The sequence below is a fragment of the Trichomycterus rosablanca genome, chromosome 23 (genome assembly GCF_030014385.1).
Source record: "Trichomycterus rosablanca isolate fTriRos1 chromosome 23, fTriRos1.hap1, whole genome shotgun sequence".
Lineage (NCBI taxonomy): Eukaryota > Metazoa > Chordata > Actinopteri > Siluriformes > Trichomycteridae > Trichomycterus > Trichomycterus rosablanca.
The window spans coordinates 12,865,831-12,885,196 of NC_086010.1; the positions used below are offsets into that span (position 1 = coordinate 12,865,831).

Sequence of the window (19,366 nt, forward strand, 5' to 3'; positions counted from 1 at the left end):
TCACTCACACTCAACAAAATATAAATGAAAATGTGCAAAACAAAAAGAAAAATCAGCATCCAGGTGACAGTATTTGTAAGTATTTAGTGAAGATTAGCATTCAGAAAAACCAAGGAGCTCATCTTTGATGGGTTGATCCTGTTTTTCTTTTCTGTTATGGAGGGACTGAGCACCTAAGCATTTCACTCACCTTTCACACCTGTGTTAATGTGACGTGACAATAATGTGATTTGATTTGTGTAAAGCGCTGAGTTCTCTCTGTGTGTGTGTGTGTGTGTGTGTGTGTGTGTGTGTGTGTGTGTGCGGTTTTGACAGAAAAAACCAGCAGCCGGATCCCGTCGTTCACTTTAAAGAGCCGGCTCTTAGAGCCGAATCGTTCGCGACCGACCCATCACTAATTATGTGCCTCTCACAAGTATGCGTCACAAACACGTGTTGTCTTAAGAAACGTAGTTCAAGAGGAAACTTTAATTTGCTGCAGGTGAAAAAGTGGATGTCCTCTCATCACACAGTGACTTTACTTATTTGAACTTTCTTTATTATTTTAAAAAGTCTACCTTATAACTAGTCAACCGAAAAACTACACCAGTTCCGTGCGGTGGAAAAGAAGCAATATGCCCCGTCATATTTCCAACCACGACGCTCCTCCAGCTCATCAGTTGGTGGCAGTAATGCACTAAAACAGGTTTGCCTACCTTCAAAAATTCTCAAGAAGTAAAAGAAAAAAAAGCTGGAAAGGTCTTTACGCGTTGACGCTTGTTTTTCAACTATTAGTAGTTTTACAGAAAGAGCACATTCCTTAAAAATGGCATTTAGCTGTAGTGTGGCGTGTTTATGACTTTTTGTGAATAAGTGATTCAGCAAGATAAACGAAGCTAACCAGTTTTCTATAACTTCCCGCTTGTCCTTAATTTTACAGCTAGCAAAAAGGGAAATGGCATGTGCTGCTAAAATATTTGTTTCTCAGTTAATGAATTTTTGGACGCTGCACGGTGTGGCATTTGTTGTACGTTTATTTTGTATTTGCTTTGGGATTTATCAAGACAAAACATTGGTAGTGAAATACACGGACATCGACTATCACGTGTTTACAGATGCTTCAAGCTTTGTAATGCAGGTGAGTTTCTCTGACAGATTATTTTAGTGGACAAACTTGCTATCGTAGTTTCTATTAAACTGGATTACTGAAAGCACCAGTATTACAATAGCATAGACTGCAAATAGTCAAATTGTCGTAATGTCGGCGACAGACGACAGATGCTGTTATGGTTATCATTTAAAATGAAAAATGATCATATAAAAATTGTTTTTACTAATATTCCTTTCCTGTAATTGCACTAAAAAGCTGTATATTGGCTGCATATAAAAATCAGTTCTGATGAATCCCTAAAAATAATGATGCAAAAAAACCCTGTTCATTTATTTGTTACTATTAACTGCTCATTTCGTCATACTCTCTGAAAAATGATTGCATGAACGGCCTCTTCAGTTACACGGATCTTGTAGTACTGGAGTACTGATTAATAGGTTGGTTTACAACACTGTTGGGCAAAGCCAAGGATATAAAAATTATAATTATTTGTGAAAGAAGTAGACCAATGTTTCTGTATTTAGCAGGGTAAGAAATCAATTATTTATCCCAAACTGAATAATCTTTTTAAACATATGCCTCCCTGCGTATGCCACTATACAGTTTTTTGGGTGTTGGGTCAGAGACCATTCTTTTTCTGCTTGTTACGAAAACACTGATGGATTTGGTCCAGTTTAAATTTTATTTTATTAGGGTTTAGCTCATATATAAAGTTGTGACGAGAAGAAGAATGGCTTCAACATTAATCTGTTACATGTAAATTGTAAATGTAGACATAGACCTTTATGGAAATTATTTGTGGGTTTTTATAATGTTCAGAGGATAGTATATTCTTGGAAATTCTAGTTAAAGTTATTTGACAACAGTTTTTTTTTTACTTTCATAGGGCAAGTCTCCATACAACAGGTCTACCTACCGTTATACTCCACTCCTGGCATGGTTGTTGTTACCCAACATCTACTTAACCCCTCACTTTGGAAAGCTGCTGTTTGTTATTTGTGACATATTGTCAGGTGTCCTTTTGTACAAAATTTTGTCTCTACGGGGTTTATCCAGTTACACAGCTTGTTGTTTCTGTGCTGTGTGGCTGCTCAATCCTCTATCTGTTGGTGTAACAACACGTGGAAATAGTGACACATTGTTATCTTATTTGGTCCTCTTTACACTCCATTGTCTAAAACAGAACAGACTTATTGTAGCAGCATCTCTCTATGGTCTGTCTCTTCATATGAAAATCTATACTGTAATATATGCACTTCCCATTGCCCTGTTTATATCATCAAAGGACAATTGCAAAGAAATTTTAAGAACATGTCAGAGACTCTTCAGTAGGGACCTGTTCAAGTTTGTTGCTGTTGCAGGAGCTGTGTTTTTTGGACTGAATTTGATCTTTTATTACATGTAAGTTAATACTTGGGGATTGTGCTGGGTGTTGTGTTGACTAATATGTATGCAGAAACTTTTTACAACTTTTAATTTTCTTTTACTGAATGAGTTTAACGTCAGGCGGTATAACCAAAAATTTGTATCGCAATATTTTTTGTTCAGATGGTATTTCACGGTATATCAATACTTACTTATTGCTTATTGTACTTACTATATATATATATATAAGGTTTTGAGTGCTATATGGTTTGCTTATCCCCCCAAACTGACACAATATATGTCTGACACAATAATTTAGTCTGTGTCGGAAACAGAAGAAAATTCTAAACTGACGACACAGCTCGAGACATTTCTTTGGCAGGTTCTTCCAGTGCATCTTTGGTCTCCCTCTCATCCTCCATCTGTTTGCTGTTTTTGTTTATTTTTTTTCCCCACCATATCGAGAAAACCTCTCTTATCTGTTAACACTGTTATGCTAATAGTACCTGGCTAACTAGTGAGCTGTACCTAATCTGCACAACGCTCTGTAGCGCTTTTAGAGGCAAACAATATTACAACCCCAAATCAGGTTATAGAGAATAGTATAGAGAATGCAAATAAAATAAAAATGCAGTGTTCCTTACATTTACTTTGACTTTTATTTGATTGCAGAGAGTTTGAACCCAAGATATATCATGCTTTGTCTGCTCACAAAAGCATTGCTCAACTTCATTTCATTTGTTAATATACCTCCATTCCTGCATTTCAGGCCTGCAACACATTCCAAAAAAGCTGGGACAGGGGCAATTTAGGGCTAGTAGTGAGGGGAAAAAACTAAATAATTATGTGATTCCAAACAAGTGATGTCAACAGATGATTATAATCATGGTTTGGTACAAAAGTAGCATCCAGGAAAGGCTCAGTCTTTATTGAGCAAAGATGGCCACAGGATCTCCAGTTTGTCAACAAATGCGTGAGAAAATTAGTGAAATGTTTAAAAACAATGTGCCTCAAAGAAAGATTGGAAGGGATTTGCATATTTCTCCCTCTACAGTGCATACTATCATTAAACGATTCAGGGAATTGGGAGGAATTTCAGTGCATAAAGGCCAAGGGCGCAAGCTTAAGCTGAACGCCCATGATTTTTAATCCCTCAGACGGCACTGCAACAAGAACTGCCACTCAACAATAGCTGTTTAAACCACATGGGCAAGGGATTACTTTGGCAAACCTTAATGGACTGGCCTGCCTGCAGTACTAACCTGTCCCCAATAGAGAATGTGTGGAGAATATTGAAATGAAAAATGCGACAATGACGACCTCATACTGTTGTGCTTTCAAGGGGTGGATTAAAACAATGACATTACAAACGCAGTGACAATCCGCATATGCAAGGACACGATTCCTCTATAGACAGTTGAGAAAGAAGCTTTCAGAGCAATAAGTAAAACACTGGATTCCAGGTATGTCTTACGGGGTGAAGTGGTCAACAGAACAGACTAGTGGTCAAGTTGTACAGTGGAGTTTGCAAACATTGTTTTCTTTGTTAAAGGGATAGCTAAGGATAATTGTATAATACTTAAATATTAAATAAACAATAAAAATTGTATTGATTGCAACTTTTTCACACGTACTGATTCCATCATATATTGTGTCATTTTGTGAAGCCAAGCAAAGCTTACAGTACTCAAAACTAGGGATGTCCCGATCCGATCTCAAAGATCGGGATCTGGGCCGATCAAAGCATTTTTTAACTGATCGGAATCGGCTTTACTAAACCCGATCGTAATCCCGATCTTTTGTTTTACATCAGCATGTCCGCTGTGTGGAAATAGTTTGAATTGGAAAGTGAAACAAGTCCCACAGTGAAGTGTAATGTCTGCACTGTGAGCGTTTCACGAGGCGGTAGTAGCAGAGCTGCGTTCAATACTGTAGAATTTTACTGTTTATATGGTGTGTGAGTCAAGGATCACTCCGGTTTACAAAACAACGTAGTGATGCACTCGTTTAATAAAGAAATAAATACACAGTATAGTCACATATTGTCGGGAGCAGAACACTTTATTAACTTCTTCTGTTACGGTTCCGAACAGCTAGAGTCAAGCACACTATTCCATGCACTATAATAATAATAATAATCCATTTTATTTATGGCGCCTTTCAAAACACTCAAGGACACCTTACAAAAGCAAGAAAGTAACAGACATCAATAAACCATTAAAATCTAATAGAAAAATCAATAAAGATAAATACAATAAAATCAATACAATCTCTAAACAGTCAAATGTAATCACTATTAAACAAATATTGGGGTAGTAGTACCAATCAAGTTTGAAAGATTAGTAGTAGGCTAGCTTGAAGAGGTGAGTTAAGTTGGGATTTAAAAGTAGAGAAACAATCGATAGTACGGATATGGATTGGGAGGGTGTTCCAGAGAGAAGGGGCAGAGTGGCTAAAAGCCCTTGCACCCATAGTCGACAGGCGGACAGAAGGAATAGAAAGCTGGAAGGCTGAGGAACACCTAAGAGTGCGGGTGGGATTGTAGAACTGGAGTAAATCGGAGATGTAAGAGGGTGCTAGACCATGTAGAGCTTTGAATGTGAATAACAAGATCTTAAAGTGTATGCGATAATTTACGGGGAGCCAGTGAAGCTGTCTGAGAACTGGAGTGATGTGATTAGTTGAGGGTGAGCTAGAGATAATCCGTGCAGTGGAGTTTTGGACTAGTTGGAGTTTTTGTAATGATTTATGAGGTAAGCCGAATAGGATTGAATTACAGTAGTCAATTCGGGATGTTACCAGCGCATGGACGAGAATGGCAGTACTTGTTTGACTGAGGAACGGGCGTAGGCGGTTGATATTCCTTAAGTGGAAGTAGGCAGATCGTGTAATGTTATTGATGTGTGCTTTGAAAGAAAGATGACTGTCAAGAACAACACCCTGGCTTTTAACCTGGGAAGAAGGTGAAATGACAGAGTTTTCAAAGTTCAAAGTAAACGATTTGGTTTTGGCGAGAGTGGTCTTAGTTCCCACAAGGAGAATTTGGGTTTTATCTGTATTAACCATCAGGAAGTTTTTAGAGAACCAGTTTTTAGTTTCGTCTAAGCAGTCAGATAGGGTAGAAGGTAGCAAGGCATTAGGTTTAGTAGATAAGTATAGTTGGGTGTCATCAGCATAACAGTGGAATTGGATTTTATGTTTCCTAAATATTTGACCAACAGGTAGAAGGTAAATAATAAATAAGAGAGGTCCTAGAACAGAGCCCTGTGGGACACCACAAACAACTTCAGATGGGTGAGACTGAAAATGTTTGAGTTGAACGAACTGGCTACGACCATTAATATAGGAGAAAAACCATGCAGAAACAGTATCAGTAAGTCCAATTGATTTGAGGCGGTCCAGCAAGATTTTGTGTGAGATAGTATCGAAGGCCGCCTTCAGATCTAGAAGAATGAGAATGGTTAGCAAACTAGAGTCAGCTGCCACTAGAAGGTCATTAGTTATTTTAAGAAGTGCCGTTTCTGTGCTATGTAGAGGGCGAAAACCAGACTGGAAAGCCTCATATAAATCGTTGTCTATTAGATATTTATGAACTTGAGCAAAAACAACTTTCTCAATAACTTTCGAAATAAAAGGTAGATTAGAAATAGGACGAAAGTTATTTAGGTCATTGGGATCCAAGCCAGGTTTCTTAAGTATGGGTGTAATAGTTGCCATCTTGAGAGGGGCAGGAAGAGAACCAGAAAGAAGAGATGATTGAACAATGGCAGTAATAGGAGTACACAGAGAGGAAACGCAAGATTTGACAAGGTTTGTAGGGAGAGGATCAAGAATGCAGGTTGAAGGTTTAGATTTTTGGATAAGGCGGGTTATTTCAGTTATAGTAGGAAGTTCAAAAGTAGATAGGGAACAAGAACATAGTACATGAGCAGTTGTACAGTCATAGCTTATAGTATTAACAGGTGGAGAGTACAGCTGCTGGTGAATATTTTGGATTTTGGAATTGAAGAATGACATAAACTTGTCACACAGTTCAGTTGAGTACATGTGGTTAGGTAAAGTGTCCGGTGGCTGCAAAATGTTATTCACAGTAGAAAAAAGTGCACGGGTGTTACCCTCAAACGCCCTAAATAGTGATCCATAGTAGGTAGATTTGGAAGCCGAGATAGCATCTTTATAATGCAGTAGGTGGTTATTATACATTTCCTTGTGCACAGTAAGTCCACTTTTCCTATACAGGCGTTCGAGCTGTCGTGCCCTTGATTTTAGTTGTCGTAGTTCAGTAGTGTACCATGGTGCAGTGCGAGTAAATGAAACAGTTCGTGTTTTTAATGGGGCAAGATTATCCAAGAGATTATGCAGCTCTGTGTTGTAATGAGAGATGAGGTCTTGGGTAGAAGCAGATCCATAGTTCCAATGGAGAGCACTGACTCCCGATGATAGGTCAGTATGATCGATGTTCTTGATATTATGGAATGAGATGTCCCGAGGACTCGTTTTAGCTGATGGCAGTGTCACAGTAAAAGAAATCAGGTGGTGATCAGAGATAGGAAGATCTGAAGCAGTACAATTCAGAGGGGTTACTCCAGAACAGCAGATGAGATCTAGAGTATGCCCCTTGCAGTGGGTTGGAAAGTCCACATGTTGCTGCAGGCCAAAACCATCGATGCATGACAAGAAATCTTTTGTAAATGTATTATTTTTGTTGTCAATGTGGATGTTGAAGTCTCCGAGAACTATTGTGTTCGGTGACATAGAGCAGAGTGAAGTTAGGAAAGTGGAAAAATCATTTATAAAATCAGTATTATGCTTAGGTGGTCGGTAGATTGTGGCCAAAATAGTAGGTATTGGTCCATTAATTTGGATAATAGTTGATTCAAATGAAATATGAGGAGGAACAGACACTGAGGTCACTTTCCATTTCTTACTGTAGAGGGTAGCAATACCGCCTCCTCGCCCAGTGGTGCGAGGTTCACAGGTAAAGGCAAACCCGGGTGGAATGCATTGATTTAATTGAGAAAACTCACCAGGTTGTTGCCATGTCTCGGTCAGGCAGAGAAAATCTAATTTATGATCGGTTAGTAAATCATAGACCAAAGAACTCTTGTCAGAGAGCGAACGGATATTCAGTAGACCAATGTGAAGAGAGTTCAGACTGTGTACGGTGCTTGGCGACCTAGCCAAGGTAGCCAGCACATCCCGGTTAACAGACCGAGTACGGCGTCTGCTGGGTGAACGGGGTAGAGTTGACCAAAGAGACCTTATCGGTTTGCTATCGTCAAATTTGTAATTTCGATGAGAGCCACGATGGATATATTTACGACGTGGAAGGTGAGCAATATCCAGGTGTGAAAACAAAGATGATGACGGCTTGAGGGATGGGATCCGGTAACGGAGTTGGAGAAGTTCCATAGCTGTATATTTTAAAGCGAAAGCCAGACGAGAGATGTCCACAGTGGGGGCAGAGCAGAGAGAAGAAGGGCGATGAAGCAGGACATAAACAAAAGTACCGGTAGCAGATGATAACTCCAATGCTAACTCAAGGTATAGTGCTATTATCCAACAAGGCGCAGATATTTTCGGATTAAAAAATAAATAAATAGAGCGACAGGAGCGGTAGTGATCACAGGAGTGTATAAAAATATGAAAAAGAATGAAAAATACAATAAAAATACGATAAAATATGGTAGCGGTAGCGGCAGCCAAATGCGCCAGCGTCCACCATCACCATGACAACCATGAACTATGGAAGCCCCAAAGGGTCAAAACACTCACTTCGCATAGAAACGTCCATCAAACCACTGTCACAATACAAGCACTTTAAAAACTGGCTTTCCTTCATAACAAAAGAACCTTTCCATTTTATTTTGGTATTCAGGTTTTACTGTAATGCTTTTAAGTAACTTTTTTTCTTATATTCAAGTTAAGCTGCTACACAGATTTCTGTTCATTTTTAGTGTATCACTGCATTAAACAGATTTTTTTTCTTCGAATGTAAAGTTTAAAGTTAAACTGTAATTATCTCACTCATTTTGATTGATTTTGTAAAAATACAAAACATTAAGCCAATAGCTTGGATGCAGCATTTTTCCCTTCAGCACTGCAGAGCTATTCAGTTGTTAAACATATACATTGGATTAATTTGAATAACTGTTATGTACTTGAAGTGTGCACTGTGTGAACAGTATTATCCAGTTCTTATCTAGACAATATCTAGAAAATACAAGTATCGGTTTGAGACTCGGTATTGGATCGGGATCAAAATTAATAATCGGGATCGGTATCGGAATAAAAAAAAACGTGATCGGGACAACCCTACTCAAAACCTTTATTATATACATGGTGAAATTTTATATATATATATATATATATATATATATATATATATATATATATATATATATATATATATATATATATATATATATATATATACAGTGTATCACAAAAGTGAGTACACCCCTCACATTTCTGCAGATATTTAAGTATATCTTTTTATGGGACAACACTGACAAAATGACACTTTGACACAATGAAAAGTAGTCTGTGTGCAGCTTATATAACAGTGTAAATTTATTCTTCCCTCAAAATAACTCAATATACAGCCATTAATGTCTAAACCACCGGCAACAAAAGAGACTACACCCCTAAATGTCCAAATTGAGCACTGCTTGTCATTTTCCCTCCAAAATGTCATGTGATTTGTTAGTGTTACTAGGTCTCAGGTGTGCATAGGGAGCAGGTGTGTTCAATTTAGTAGTACAGCTCTCACACTCTCTCATACTGGTCACTGAAAGTTCCAACATGGCACCTCATGGCAAAGAACTCTCTGAGGATCTTAAAAGACGAATTGTTGCGCTACATGAAGATGGCCAAGGCTACAAGAAGATTGCCAACTGAGCTGCAGCACAGTGGCCAAGATCATCCAGCGTTTTTAAAGAGCAGGGTCCACTCAGAACAGACCTCGCGTTGGTCGTCCAAAGAAGCTGAGTGCACGTGCTCAGTGTCACATCCAACTGCTGTCTTTGAAAGATAGGCGCAGGAGTGCTGTCAGCATTGCTGCAGAGATTGAAAAGGTGGGGGGTCAGCCTGTCAGTGCTCAGACCATACGCCGCACACTACATCAAATTGGTCTGCATGGCTGTCACCCCAGAAGGAAGCCTCTTCTGAAGTCTCTACACAAGAAAGCCCGCAAACAGTTTGCTGAAGACATGTCAACAAAGGACATGGATTACTGGAACCATGTCCTATGGTCTGATGAGACCAAGATTAATTTGTTTGGTTCAGATGGTCTCAAGCATGTGTGGCGGCAATCAGGTGAGGAGTACAAAGATAAGTGTGTCATGCCTACAGTCAAGCATGGTGGTGGGAATGCCATGGTCTGGGGCTGCATGAGTGCAGCAGGTGTTGGGGAGTTACATTTCATTGAGGGACACATGAACTCCAATATGTACTGTGAAATACTGAGCAGAGCAGAGCATGATCCCCTCCCTCCGGAAACTGGGTCGCAGGGCAGTGTTCCAGCATGATAATGACCCCAAACACACCTCTAAGACGACCACTGCTTTATTGAAGAGGCTGAGGGTAAAGGTGATGGACTGGCCAAGCATGTCTCCAGACCCAAACCCAATAGAACATCTTTGGGGCATCCTCAAGCGGAAGGTGGAGGAGCGCAAAGTCTCGAATATCCGCCAGCTCCGTGATGTCGTCATGGAGGAGTGGAAAAGCATTCCAGTGGCAACCTGTGAAGCTCTGGTAAACTCCATGCCCAGGAGAGTTAAGGCAGTTCTGGGAAATAATGGTGGCCACACAAAATATTGACACTTCAGGAACTTTCACTAAGGGGTGTACTTACTTTTGTTGCCGGTGGTTTAGACATTAATGGCTGTATATTGAGTTATTTTGAGGAAATAATAAATTTACACTGTTATATAAGCTGCACACAGACTACTTTTCATTGTGTCAAAGTGTCATTTTGTCAGTGTTGTCCCATGAAAAGATATACTTAAATATCTGCAGAAATGTGAGGGGTGTACTCACTTTTGTGATAGACTGTATATATATATATATATATATATATATATATATATATATATATATATATATATATATATATATATATATATATACATATATATACAGTGTATCACAAAAGTGAGTACACCCCTCACATTTCTGCAAATATTTTATTATATCTTTTCATGGGACAACACTATAGAACTAAAACATATATAGCAGCTTGTATAGCAGTGTAGATTTACTGTCTTCTGAAAATAACTCAACACACAGCCATTAATGTCTAAATGGCTGGCAACATAAGTGAGTACACCCCACAGTGAACATGTCCAAATTGTGCCCAAAGTGTCAATATTTTGTGTGACCACCATTATTATCCAGCACTGCCTTAACCCTCCTGGGCATGGAATTCACCAGAGCTGCACAGGTTGCTACTGGAATCCTCTTCCACTCCTCCATGATGACATCACGGAGCTGGTGGATGTTAGACACCTTGAACTCCTCCACCTTCCACTTGAGGATGCGCCACAGGTGCTCAATTGGGTTTAGTCCATCACCTTTACCTTCAGCTTCCTCAGCAAGGCAGTTGTCATCTTGGAGGTTGTGTTTGGGGTCGTTATCCTGTTGGAAAACTGCCATGAGGCCCAGTTTTCGAAGGGAGGGGATCATGCTCTGTTTCAGAATATCACAGTACATGTTGGAATTCATGTTTCCCTCAACGAACTGCAGCTCCCCAGTGCCAGCAACACTCATGCAGCCCAAGACCATGATGCTACCACCACCATGCTTGACTGTAGGCAAGATACAGTTGTCTTGGTACTTCTCACCAGGGCGCCGCCACACATGCTGGACACCATCTGAGCCAAACAAGTTTATCTTGGTCTCGTCAGACCACAGGGCATTCCAGTAATCCATGTTCTTGGACTGCTTGTCTTCAGCAAACTGTTTGCGGGCTTTCTTGTGCGTCAGCTTCCTTCTGGGATGACGACCATGCAGACCGAGTTGATGCAGTGTATGGTCTGAGCACTGACAGGCTGACCTCCCACGTCTTCAACCTCTGCAGCAATGCTGGCAGCACTCATGTGTCTATTTTTTAAAGCCAAAAACTTCTTTGGTCGACCCTAGCGAAGCCTGTTCCGAGTGGAACCTGTCCTGGAAAACCGCTGTATGACCTTGGCCACCATGCTGTAGCTCAGTTTCAGGGTGTTAGCAATCTTCTTATAGCCCAGGCCATCTTTGTGGAGAGCAACAATTCTATTTCTCACATCCTCAGAGAGTTCTTTGCCATGAGGTGCCATGTTGAATATCCAGTGGCCAGTATGAGAGAATTGTACCCAAAACACCAAATTTAACAGCCCTGCTCCCCATTTACACCTGGGACCTTGACACATGACACCAGGGAGGGACAACGACACATTTGGGCACAATTTGGACATGTTCACTGTGGGGTGTACTCACTTATGTTGCCAGCTATTTAGACATTAATGGCTGTGTGTTGAGTTATTTTCAGAAGACAGTAAATCTACTTTGCTATACAAGCTGTACACTGACTACTCTAAGTTATATCCAAGTTTCATGTCTATAGTGTTGTCCCATGAAAAGATATAATGAAATATTTGCAGAAATGTGAGGGGTGTACTCACTTTTGTGATACACTGTATGTATGTATATATATATATATATATACTGTATATTCTATGTACTTATGACAGTAAAATCAGCCACAGACATAAAAAGTCCCAGTCATACAAAAAAAAAAAAAAAAAACGTACTGAGATATACCGTGAAACTGTCAAAATCTTAAAAAATACTGTGATACAAATTTTTGGTCATACCACCCAGCCCTACTTATCACCAGTAATAAAATTATTTGTAGCCCTTCGGTTGTTCTGTACTGAAAACTAAATTTCATGTCTTCTGACATCAAAAAGTCATACCCCACCCAACAACTTGTTGGCAGTCTGTGGCTTGTCTCTCCTCGGACCACTGGCTGTGTTTTGGAGATACTTTAGTCTTAAAGCATTACGAGTTTGCTCTTAGTAAATCACTCTGGTCTTTTGGTCTTTATTTAACATGGGTACAACAAGTAAGTACCATCAGCCCAACATTTAATGAACCCATGATTGTGATATGCACAGTTGGTACAAAATATTTCCCTTTAAAAAGGTACAAAAACATGTTTAAAAAGTTTTTTTTTTCATTAGCATATTTTTTAAACTTTTAAAATAACTGACATAATTTACATTGTTATGAAAAAATTTGCCACGTAATTTTTAAATGCTCTACAGGCAAAACGTATACAGTGGGGCCAAAAAGTATGTAGTCAGCCACTGATTGTGCAAGTTCTCCTACTTAGAAAGATGAGAGAGGTCTGTAATTTTCATGATAGGTACACTTCAACTATGAGAGACAAAATGAGAAAAAAAAAATCCAGGAAATCACATTGTAGGATTTTTAAAGAATTTATTTGTAAATTATGGTGGAAAATAAGTATTTGGTCACCCACAAACAAGCAAGATTTCTGGCTCTCACAGACCTGTAACTTCTTCTTTAAGAAGCTTTTCTGTCCTCCACTCGTTACCTGTATTAATGGCACCTGTTTGACCTCGTTATCTGTATAAAAGACACCTGTCCACAGCCTCAAACAGTCAGACTCCAAACTCAACCATGGCCAAAGAGCTGTCAAAGGACACCAGGAAGAAAATTGTAGACCTGCACCAGGCTGGGAAGAGTGAATCTACAATAGGCAAGCAGGTTGGTGTGAATAAATCAACTGTGGGAGCAATTGTAAGAAAATGGAAGACATACAAGACCATTGATAATCTCCCTCGATCTGGGGCCCCACGCAAGATCTCATCCCGTGGGGTCAAAATGATCACGAGAACGGTGAGCAAAAATCCCAGAACTACACGGAGGGACCTGATGAATGACCTGCAGAGAGCTGGGACCAAAGTAACAAAGGCTACCATCAGTAACACACTACGCCGAGAGGGACTCAAATCCTGCAGTGCCAGGTGTGTCCCCCTGCTTAAGCCAGTACATGTCCAGGCCCGTCTGAAGTCTGCCAGAGAGCATATGGATGATCCAGAAGAGGATTGAGAGAATATCATGTGGTCAGATAAAACCAAAATGGAACTTTTTGGTAAAAACTCAACTCGTCGTGTTTGGAGGAAGAAGAATGCTGAGTTGCATCCCACAATGATCCCAAACACACCGCTCGGGCAACGAAGGAGTGGCTCCGTAAAAAGCATTTCAAGGTCCTGGAGTGGCCTAGCCAGTCTCCAGACCTCAACCCCATAGAAAATTTGTGGAGGGAGTTGAAAGTCCGTGTTGCCCAGCGACAGCCCCAAAACATCACTGCTCTAGAGGAGATCTGCATGGAGGAATGGGCCAAAATACCAGCTACAGTGTGTGCAAACCTGGTGAAGATTTCCTGGATTTATTTTTCTCATTTTGTCTCTCATAGTTGAAGTGTACCTATGATGAAAATTACAGACCTCTCTCATCTTTCTAAGTAGGAGAACTTGCACAATCAGTGGCTGACTAAATATTTTTTGGCCCCACTGGTATAATTTGTGTAATTTAATTTGCTTTGTTTTTAACCTTTTTTTTTAATTTATCAGGTATGGTTGGGACTTCCTGTATGAAACTTACTTCTACCACTTGACAAGGCGGGATACTCGTCATAATTTCTCCCCCTACTTTTATATGTTTTACCTAAACATGGAAAGTGAAAAAAGCTTGGTTCTGGGGGTAGCAGCCTTTCTTCCCCAGGTTATACTCCTGTTTTTTAGCTCTCTGGCATTCCATGCTGACTTGCCTCTCTGTTGCTTTCTCAACACAGCCATCTTTGTCAGTTTTAACAAAGTCTGCACCTCACAGGTATGCTTTATTTTTAATGGGCTCTACACAGCATAATTTTATTGTTATTTTAGTATTTTATTTAGTACATTGCCAGGGATAGCCTTAGCCGTGTTTAAGGGTTTTCTGATTTTTAATGTTTTCACTTGATGTAGTTTTATTGAGTGTCATTGACTGCTTACTGAGGTAAAAAGAACCCAGAAAATAACAACCTCAAAAGATCACAAGAACTGTCACATTATTATTAAAAAGTCTAAGATTTTTTTTTTAACACACTGTGTCTCTATTAGCTAAATATTAGTGGTGTATGGCATAGGTATTGGACATTTTATGTAATATTTTGTTTACATTGTTCTACTGCAGTATTTCTTGTGGTACCTGTGTTTTCTACCTTTGGTCCTGCCATATTTGAGGATTTCAGTAAAGCAAGGAGTCGGACTACTGCTTCTGTGGTTTACTGGTCAGGTATTATAAATTTAATTATTACATTAGAAAATTATAGAGTTATACAATTGCTTAAAATGTATACATGTAAGTTCCCATACAGTAAATTCGTCTGCCTCATTCGTCCAGCTTTTTAAAATAAAATTCAACTTGGCATTCGTATGCTGCCCCAGAATTTGTCTTGTGTTTGCTCTCGTTTGCTAAGCATCATTTGTACAAGTTCTGTAAAACATTTTATTGCTTTTCATTGAAAACAAGTGTAATCATGGGTTCAAAAAGATTAGTGATTCAATCAGTCCTAAAAGGAAAGCAGTGAGAACTACAATTGAACTGAAAAAAAGAACTCATTGAGTTTTCATGTATGTTTTATGCATTAAATAAGCATCTGGGAGTCTGGAACAGATTTATCCAGTTTACATTATTCCTTATGAAAAAAATTTATTCGTAATTTTTTTACAAATAGCATTTTGAACAGCCTCCTGGAGCAAATTGTGCACATATAGTGAGGTTCGACTGTAGTATTTTGTTAGTTTTTTAAGCATGGAATCTGTATATTTGACTGACACTTAAAATAGTCTGTAGAGTTTATTATGCTTTATCTTACTGGATGGCTACAACTGGGTAGATTCATTAGAGGTCAAAAGTCTGGGCTCACTAGTGAATGTTTTTTTTTTTGCCTTTTTCTCAAATGTTTTTTAAAATGTAAACAATTTTTTTTTTTTGTATTTGGCATGTCTCGATTTTGCTGTAATTACAGCATGCACTCAAGCTCGCATGGCCTCCACAAGTTTGTGTGAAATCTGATGATCCATGCTATCCCAGCATGATTTTACAATATTTCAAAAGATCTTGCAGTGTTGCTCTATGGTGTGTGAAAAGGTGGCAGTGGAGAAAAGTCTCTCTTGATCTTTGGTCTGTAACAGCTGTTGCAAGGTGTGTTTTGGGCTATTCAGTATGAATCCTCCACAAGTATCCAAACCAAAGGGTACAGCATGTCTCTAAAGAATGTAGTAGTAATTCTCATTTATCAGGGTGTAGCTGATTCTGTGCTCAAACCCTCAGACTTGATTTTTCCCATCACCATCCATCACTGTTGTTCTGATACATTGTGGTATAAAGCTTTCTCCTGCTTTAAGCTTTCTTCGAAGGCATCAAGTAAGAGTACTTAAAGTCTACAGTTAGTGCCATGAATTTTAAATGTTGATTTGTCAGTAAACAGGACTTTTCTAATGTGAAATGTTTATCTTTATACATTGTCATTTTGGCACTGCACAGTACTTTTTTTTTTTAAATAATAAACAAATGAAATTATTTTCCTTAAAATTAATACCTGAAACTCATTCTGTAAATATGTATAATACAAAAATAAATTAATATTATAAAAAGTTCTAATTTTATTTGCTATTCAATTTGCATATAATTTGCATTATTTAAAATAATTTTGCTTTATTATGGAATGCTTTTTTAAAAACAGGTTGTGGTCAAGTTTGTGTTGCATTTGTTCTGATTTTGTCTATATACGAAAATCTAATCTTTACATGAATAATTTTCCATTTTTTTGTCTTCATAGGGTGTGTGGTTGGCACCAGCTTACTACCTGGAATTTGAAGGATATGACACATTTGTATTTATTTGGTGTGCTGGCTTGCTGTTCCTTGTCATCAACTCAATTGTAATAGTTCAGATCATAAATTTGTACATTCCAGAGACAGTTCAGCAAATAAAAAAAGCTAAATAAAAGGCTGGAATAAATATATTATACACTAGAAGCAATTTGTTATATTGCAATAAGTCAAGTTTGGAGTTAAAGGTACAGTGCTGCAAAAAATATTTACCCCTACCCAATTTCTCTTTTTTGCATATTTGTCACATGTTTCAGATCGTCACACTACCTTTAATATCAGACAAAGATAATCCAAGTAAACACAAAATGTTGTTCAGCCCTATCTGCAGAACTGTGCTGTGTGGGGAAAAAAAGTAATTGTCCTCTTTGCTACTAAATCAACAAGGTAACCAAATGTAATTGATAATTGGGTTTAATAACACTAGCCACACCGTCAATGCTACTGCCAGACCTGTTGAATCTACACATCTTAAATAGAACCACTATGGCTATGTAAAGGATTTTAAAGGTTTCAAAAAAGCAGCACATAATGTCACATTCTGAAGAGATTCAAATACAGATGTGAAAGAAGGTTATTAAAATCTGGAAAGGGTTACAAAGCCATTGGTAAGGCTTTGGGACTCCAGTGAACCATAATGAGAGCCATTATCCACAGATGCAAGAACGACTAATCCAGGAGGTCACAAAAGAACATAGCAGAACATCTAAAGCACACCTAGGCATTGTACAGCCCCCAGACCACATCCAGCTTTTGGCTGTCTCCAACCGGCCCGCATGAGGTCAGTGGTAATTAGAAATCAGATGTAAATAAGCTTTGCTAGCTAAACTGCAAAAGCAACAAGGACATCCAGGGCTGGAGCAGTCAAGACCAGCTTTGTGGTATCCAGAAAGAGTATCCAACAAGGACTAAAAAACAGCAAGTGAGGTCATTAAACTCCAAACAAAATAAGACACTGGAAAAATTTAATTTATGGCAGAGGTGCAAGGTGCAAATCACAGCTGACCAGAAAGAACACAATGGCTTGTCCTGCATTTGCACAAAAAAAAAAAAAAAAAAAAACTAGATGACCAAGGTATTTATTCTGTGGACAAAGGTGAAACTTTTTGGAAGACAAGTTCTGCTATAAGGGAAATCATACAAACAGTCAAACGTGGTGGTGCTAGTGTCATGATCTTGTATTGCTTTGCTTCTACAAGGCTACTTTTTGTAATTGACAGAACTGAGATTTTTGCACTTTATCAGAAAAACCTGAAGGAGAATTTTTTTTTCCGTCAGTTCATGACCTACAGGCACATCATGCTCGTAAACCCTCCAGTGTAGCAGAATTGAAAACAATTCTGCATAGAAATGTGGGCCAAAATTTCTATGTAATTTAGCAATTCTGGTATAAGCTCATTGCAAGTTATTACAAATGTTAGCAGTTGTTAGTGCCAAGAGTGGCACAACCATTTATAAGGTTTAGGGGGTAAATACTTTGTAATATAGGCTTTAAGTAAATCTTTATCTTTAATAGATGATAATTTAAAGCTTAATTTTGTGTTTACTCATGTTGTTGGAATTAGTGTTGGTAAAACAGACAATGAATAAGTCAATGAATGTAACAGTGGGTGCTGTTTGCAGATTTATGTACACAGTATAGAGATTTAAGAATAAAGATCATTATAATAACATTCATGAAACAATTATGCAGGATGTTATTAAAGTATTTTTCTATATAGTCATAAATAAATGTGCAATGCACCTTAATGAATTTGATATGTAAAACATATTGATGTATTTCTGGTACAAAAAAGCTTGTTCTAAAAGTCATATAAATTGCTTTTATTAGATTTATTGAAGTAACTTTTGACAAGTATGTTTACTTCTACAACTGAAAAAGATATAATTAATTAATGAATAAAAAATATTATTAATAAAAATGTATCAAAAATGAGTAAGGTCTCTAGCCCCATTTGTATTTTTATATTTATATTATATTTACTCTTGAATAGGGTAAAATGTCCTGGAGATTAATACAATCAGAAATAACTACTTAGATTGTTCCCTATTACAGGTTCTAATTAACCAAAAAGCTTCAATAATTGATTGTAGAACATTTTCACATCAGACTGTCAGCATGTGTCATATCAGTTCTTTATATAAAAACTAAGGAAGATGGATGCAACATTATTTAACCATTTCTGGTTTTACTATGAAAGCTTTCTGTTTATACATAAATCTTAACATTTTTACAGATAGCAGTTTAACTTTGCACAATATGTCTTGATATGCTTAAACGAAGTTATTTAAAAATAATACTGATTCCACAAATTCTAAGGTAGTCCAAGGTTAGAAATACAACCCAAATCCGAAAAAGTTGGGACAGCATTTCTTACATTTACTTTGACTTTTATTTTATTACAGACAGGATGAATAAGCTAGTTTTGTCTGCTCAACTTCATTTCATTTATTAAAAACCATCCATTCCTGCATTTCAGGCCTGCAAAACATTCCAAAAAAAGTTGGGACAGTAAAGCATTTACCACTTTGATATGTTGCCATTTCCTTTCACCACACTTAAAAGACGTTTTGGCACCAAGAATACCAAGTGATTTAGTGTTTCAGGTTTTATTTTTTCCCATTCTTCCTGCAAACACGTCTTAAGATGTGCAACAGTATGGGGTCGTTGTTGTCGCATTTTTCATTTCAAAATTTTCCACACATTCTCTATTGGGGACAGATCAGGACTGCAGACATGCCAGTCCAGTACCCATACCCTCTTCTTCCGCAGCCATGCCTTTGTAATGTGTGCAGCATGTGGTTTTGCATTGTCTTGTTGAAAAATGCATGGACATCCCTGGAAAAGATTACATCTTGAAGGCAGCATATGTTGCTCTAAAATCTCAATGTACTTTTCTGCATTAATGCTGCCATCACAGAGGTGTAAATGACCTTTGCCAAGGGCACTGACACCGCCCCATACCAT

General features: G+C 38.2%; 1 protein-coding gene across 1 annotated transcript; it reads left to right on the forward strand.

The window, feature by feature from the left end:
* Positions 1-756: 756 nt before the first annotated feature.
* Positions 757-18,269, forward strand: pigm (phosphatidylinositol glycan anchor biosynthesis, class M). Its single transcript, XM_062985947.1, has 5 exons — positions 757-1,117; positions 1,977-2,491; positions 14,095-14,353; positions 14,696-14,797; positions 16,347-18,269. The coding sequence occupies exons 1-5, from the start codon at positions 935-937 to the stop codon at positions 16,512-16,514; spliced, it is 1,227 nt and encodes a 408-aa protein (XP_062842017.1). The 5' UTR covers positions 757-934; the 3' UTR covers positions 16,515-18,269.
* The last annotated feature ends 1,097 nt before the right edge of the window (positions 18,270-19,366 follow it).

Excerpts from the sequence above, each read along its gene's own strand:
- pigm (XM_062985947.1), top strand. The coding sequence starts at position 935 with ATGGCATGTGCTGCTAAAATATTTGTTTCTCAGTTAATGAATTTTTGG. Across the intron at positions 14,354-14,695 it reads ACAAAGTCTGCACCTCACAG|TATTTCTTGTGGTACCTGTG; the intron begins GTATGCTTTATT and ends GTTCTACTGCAG. Across the intron at positions 14,798-16,346 it reads TTCTGTGGTTTACTGGTCAG|GGTGTGTGGTTGGCACCAGC; the intron begins GTATTATAAATT and ends TTGTCTTCATAG.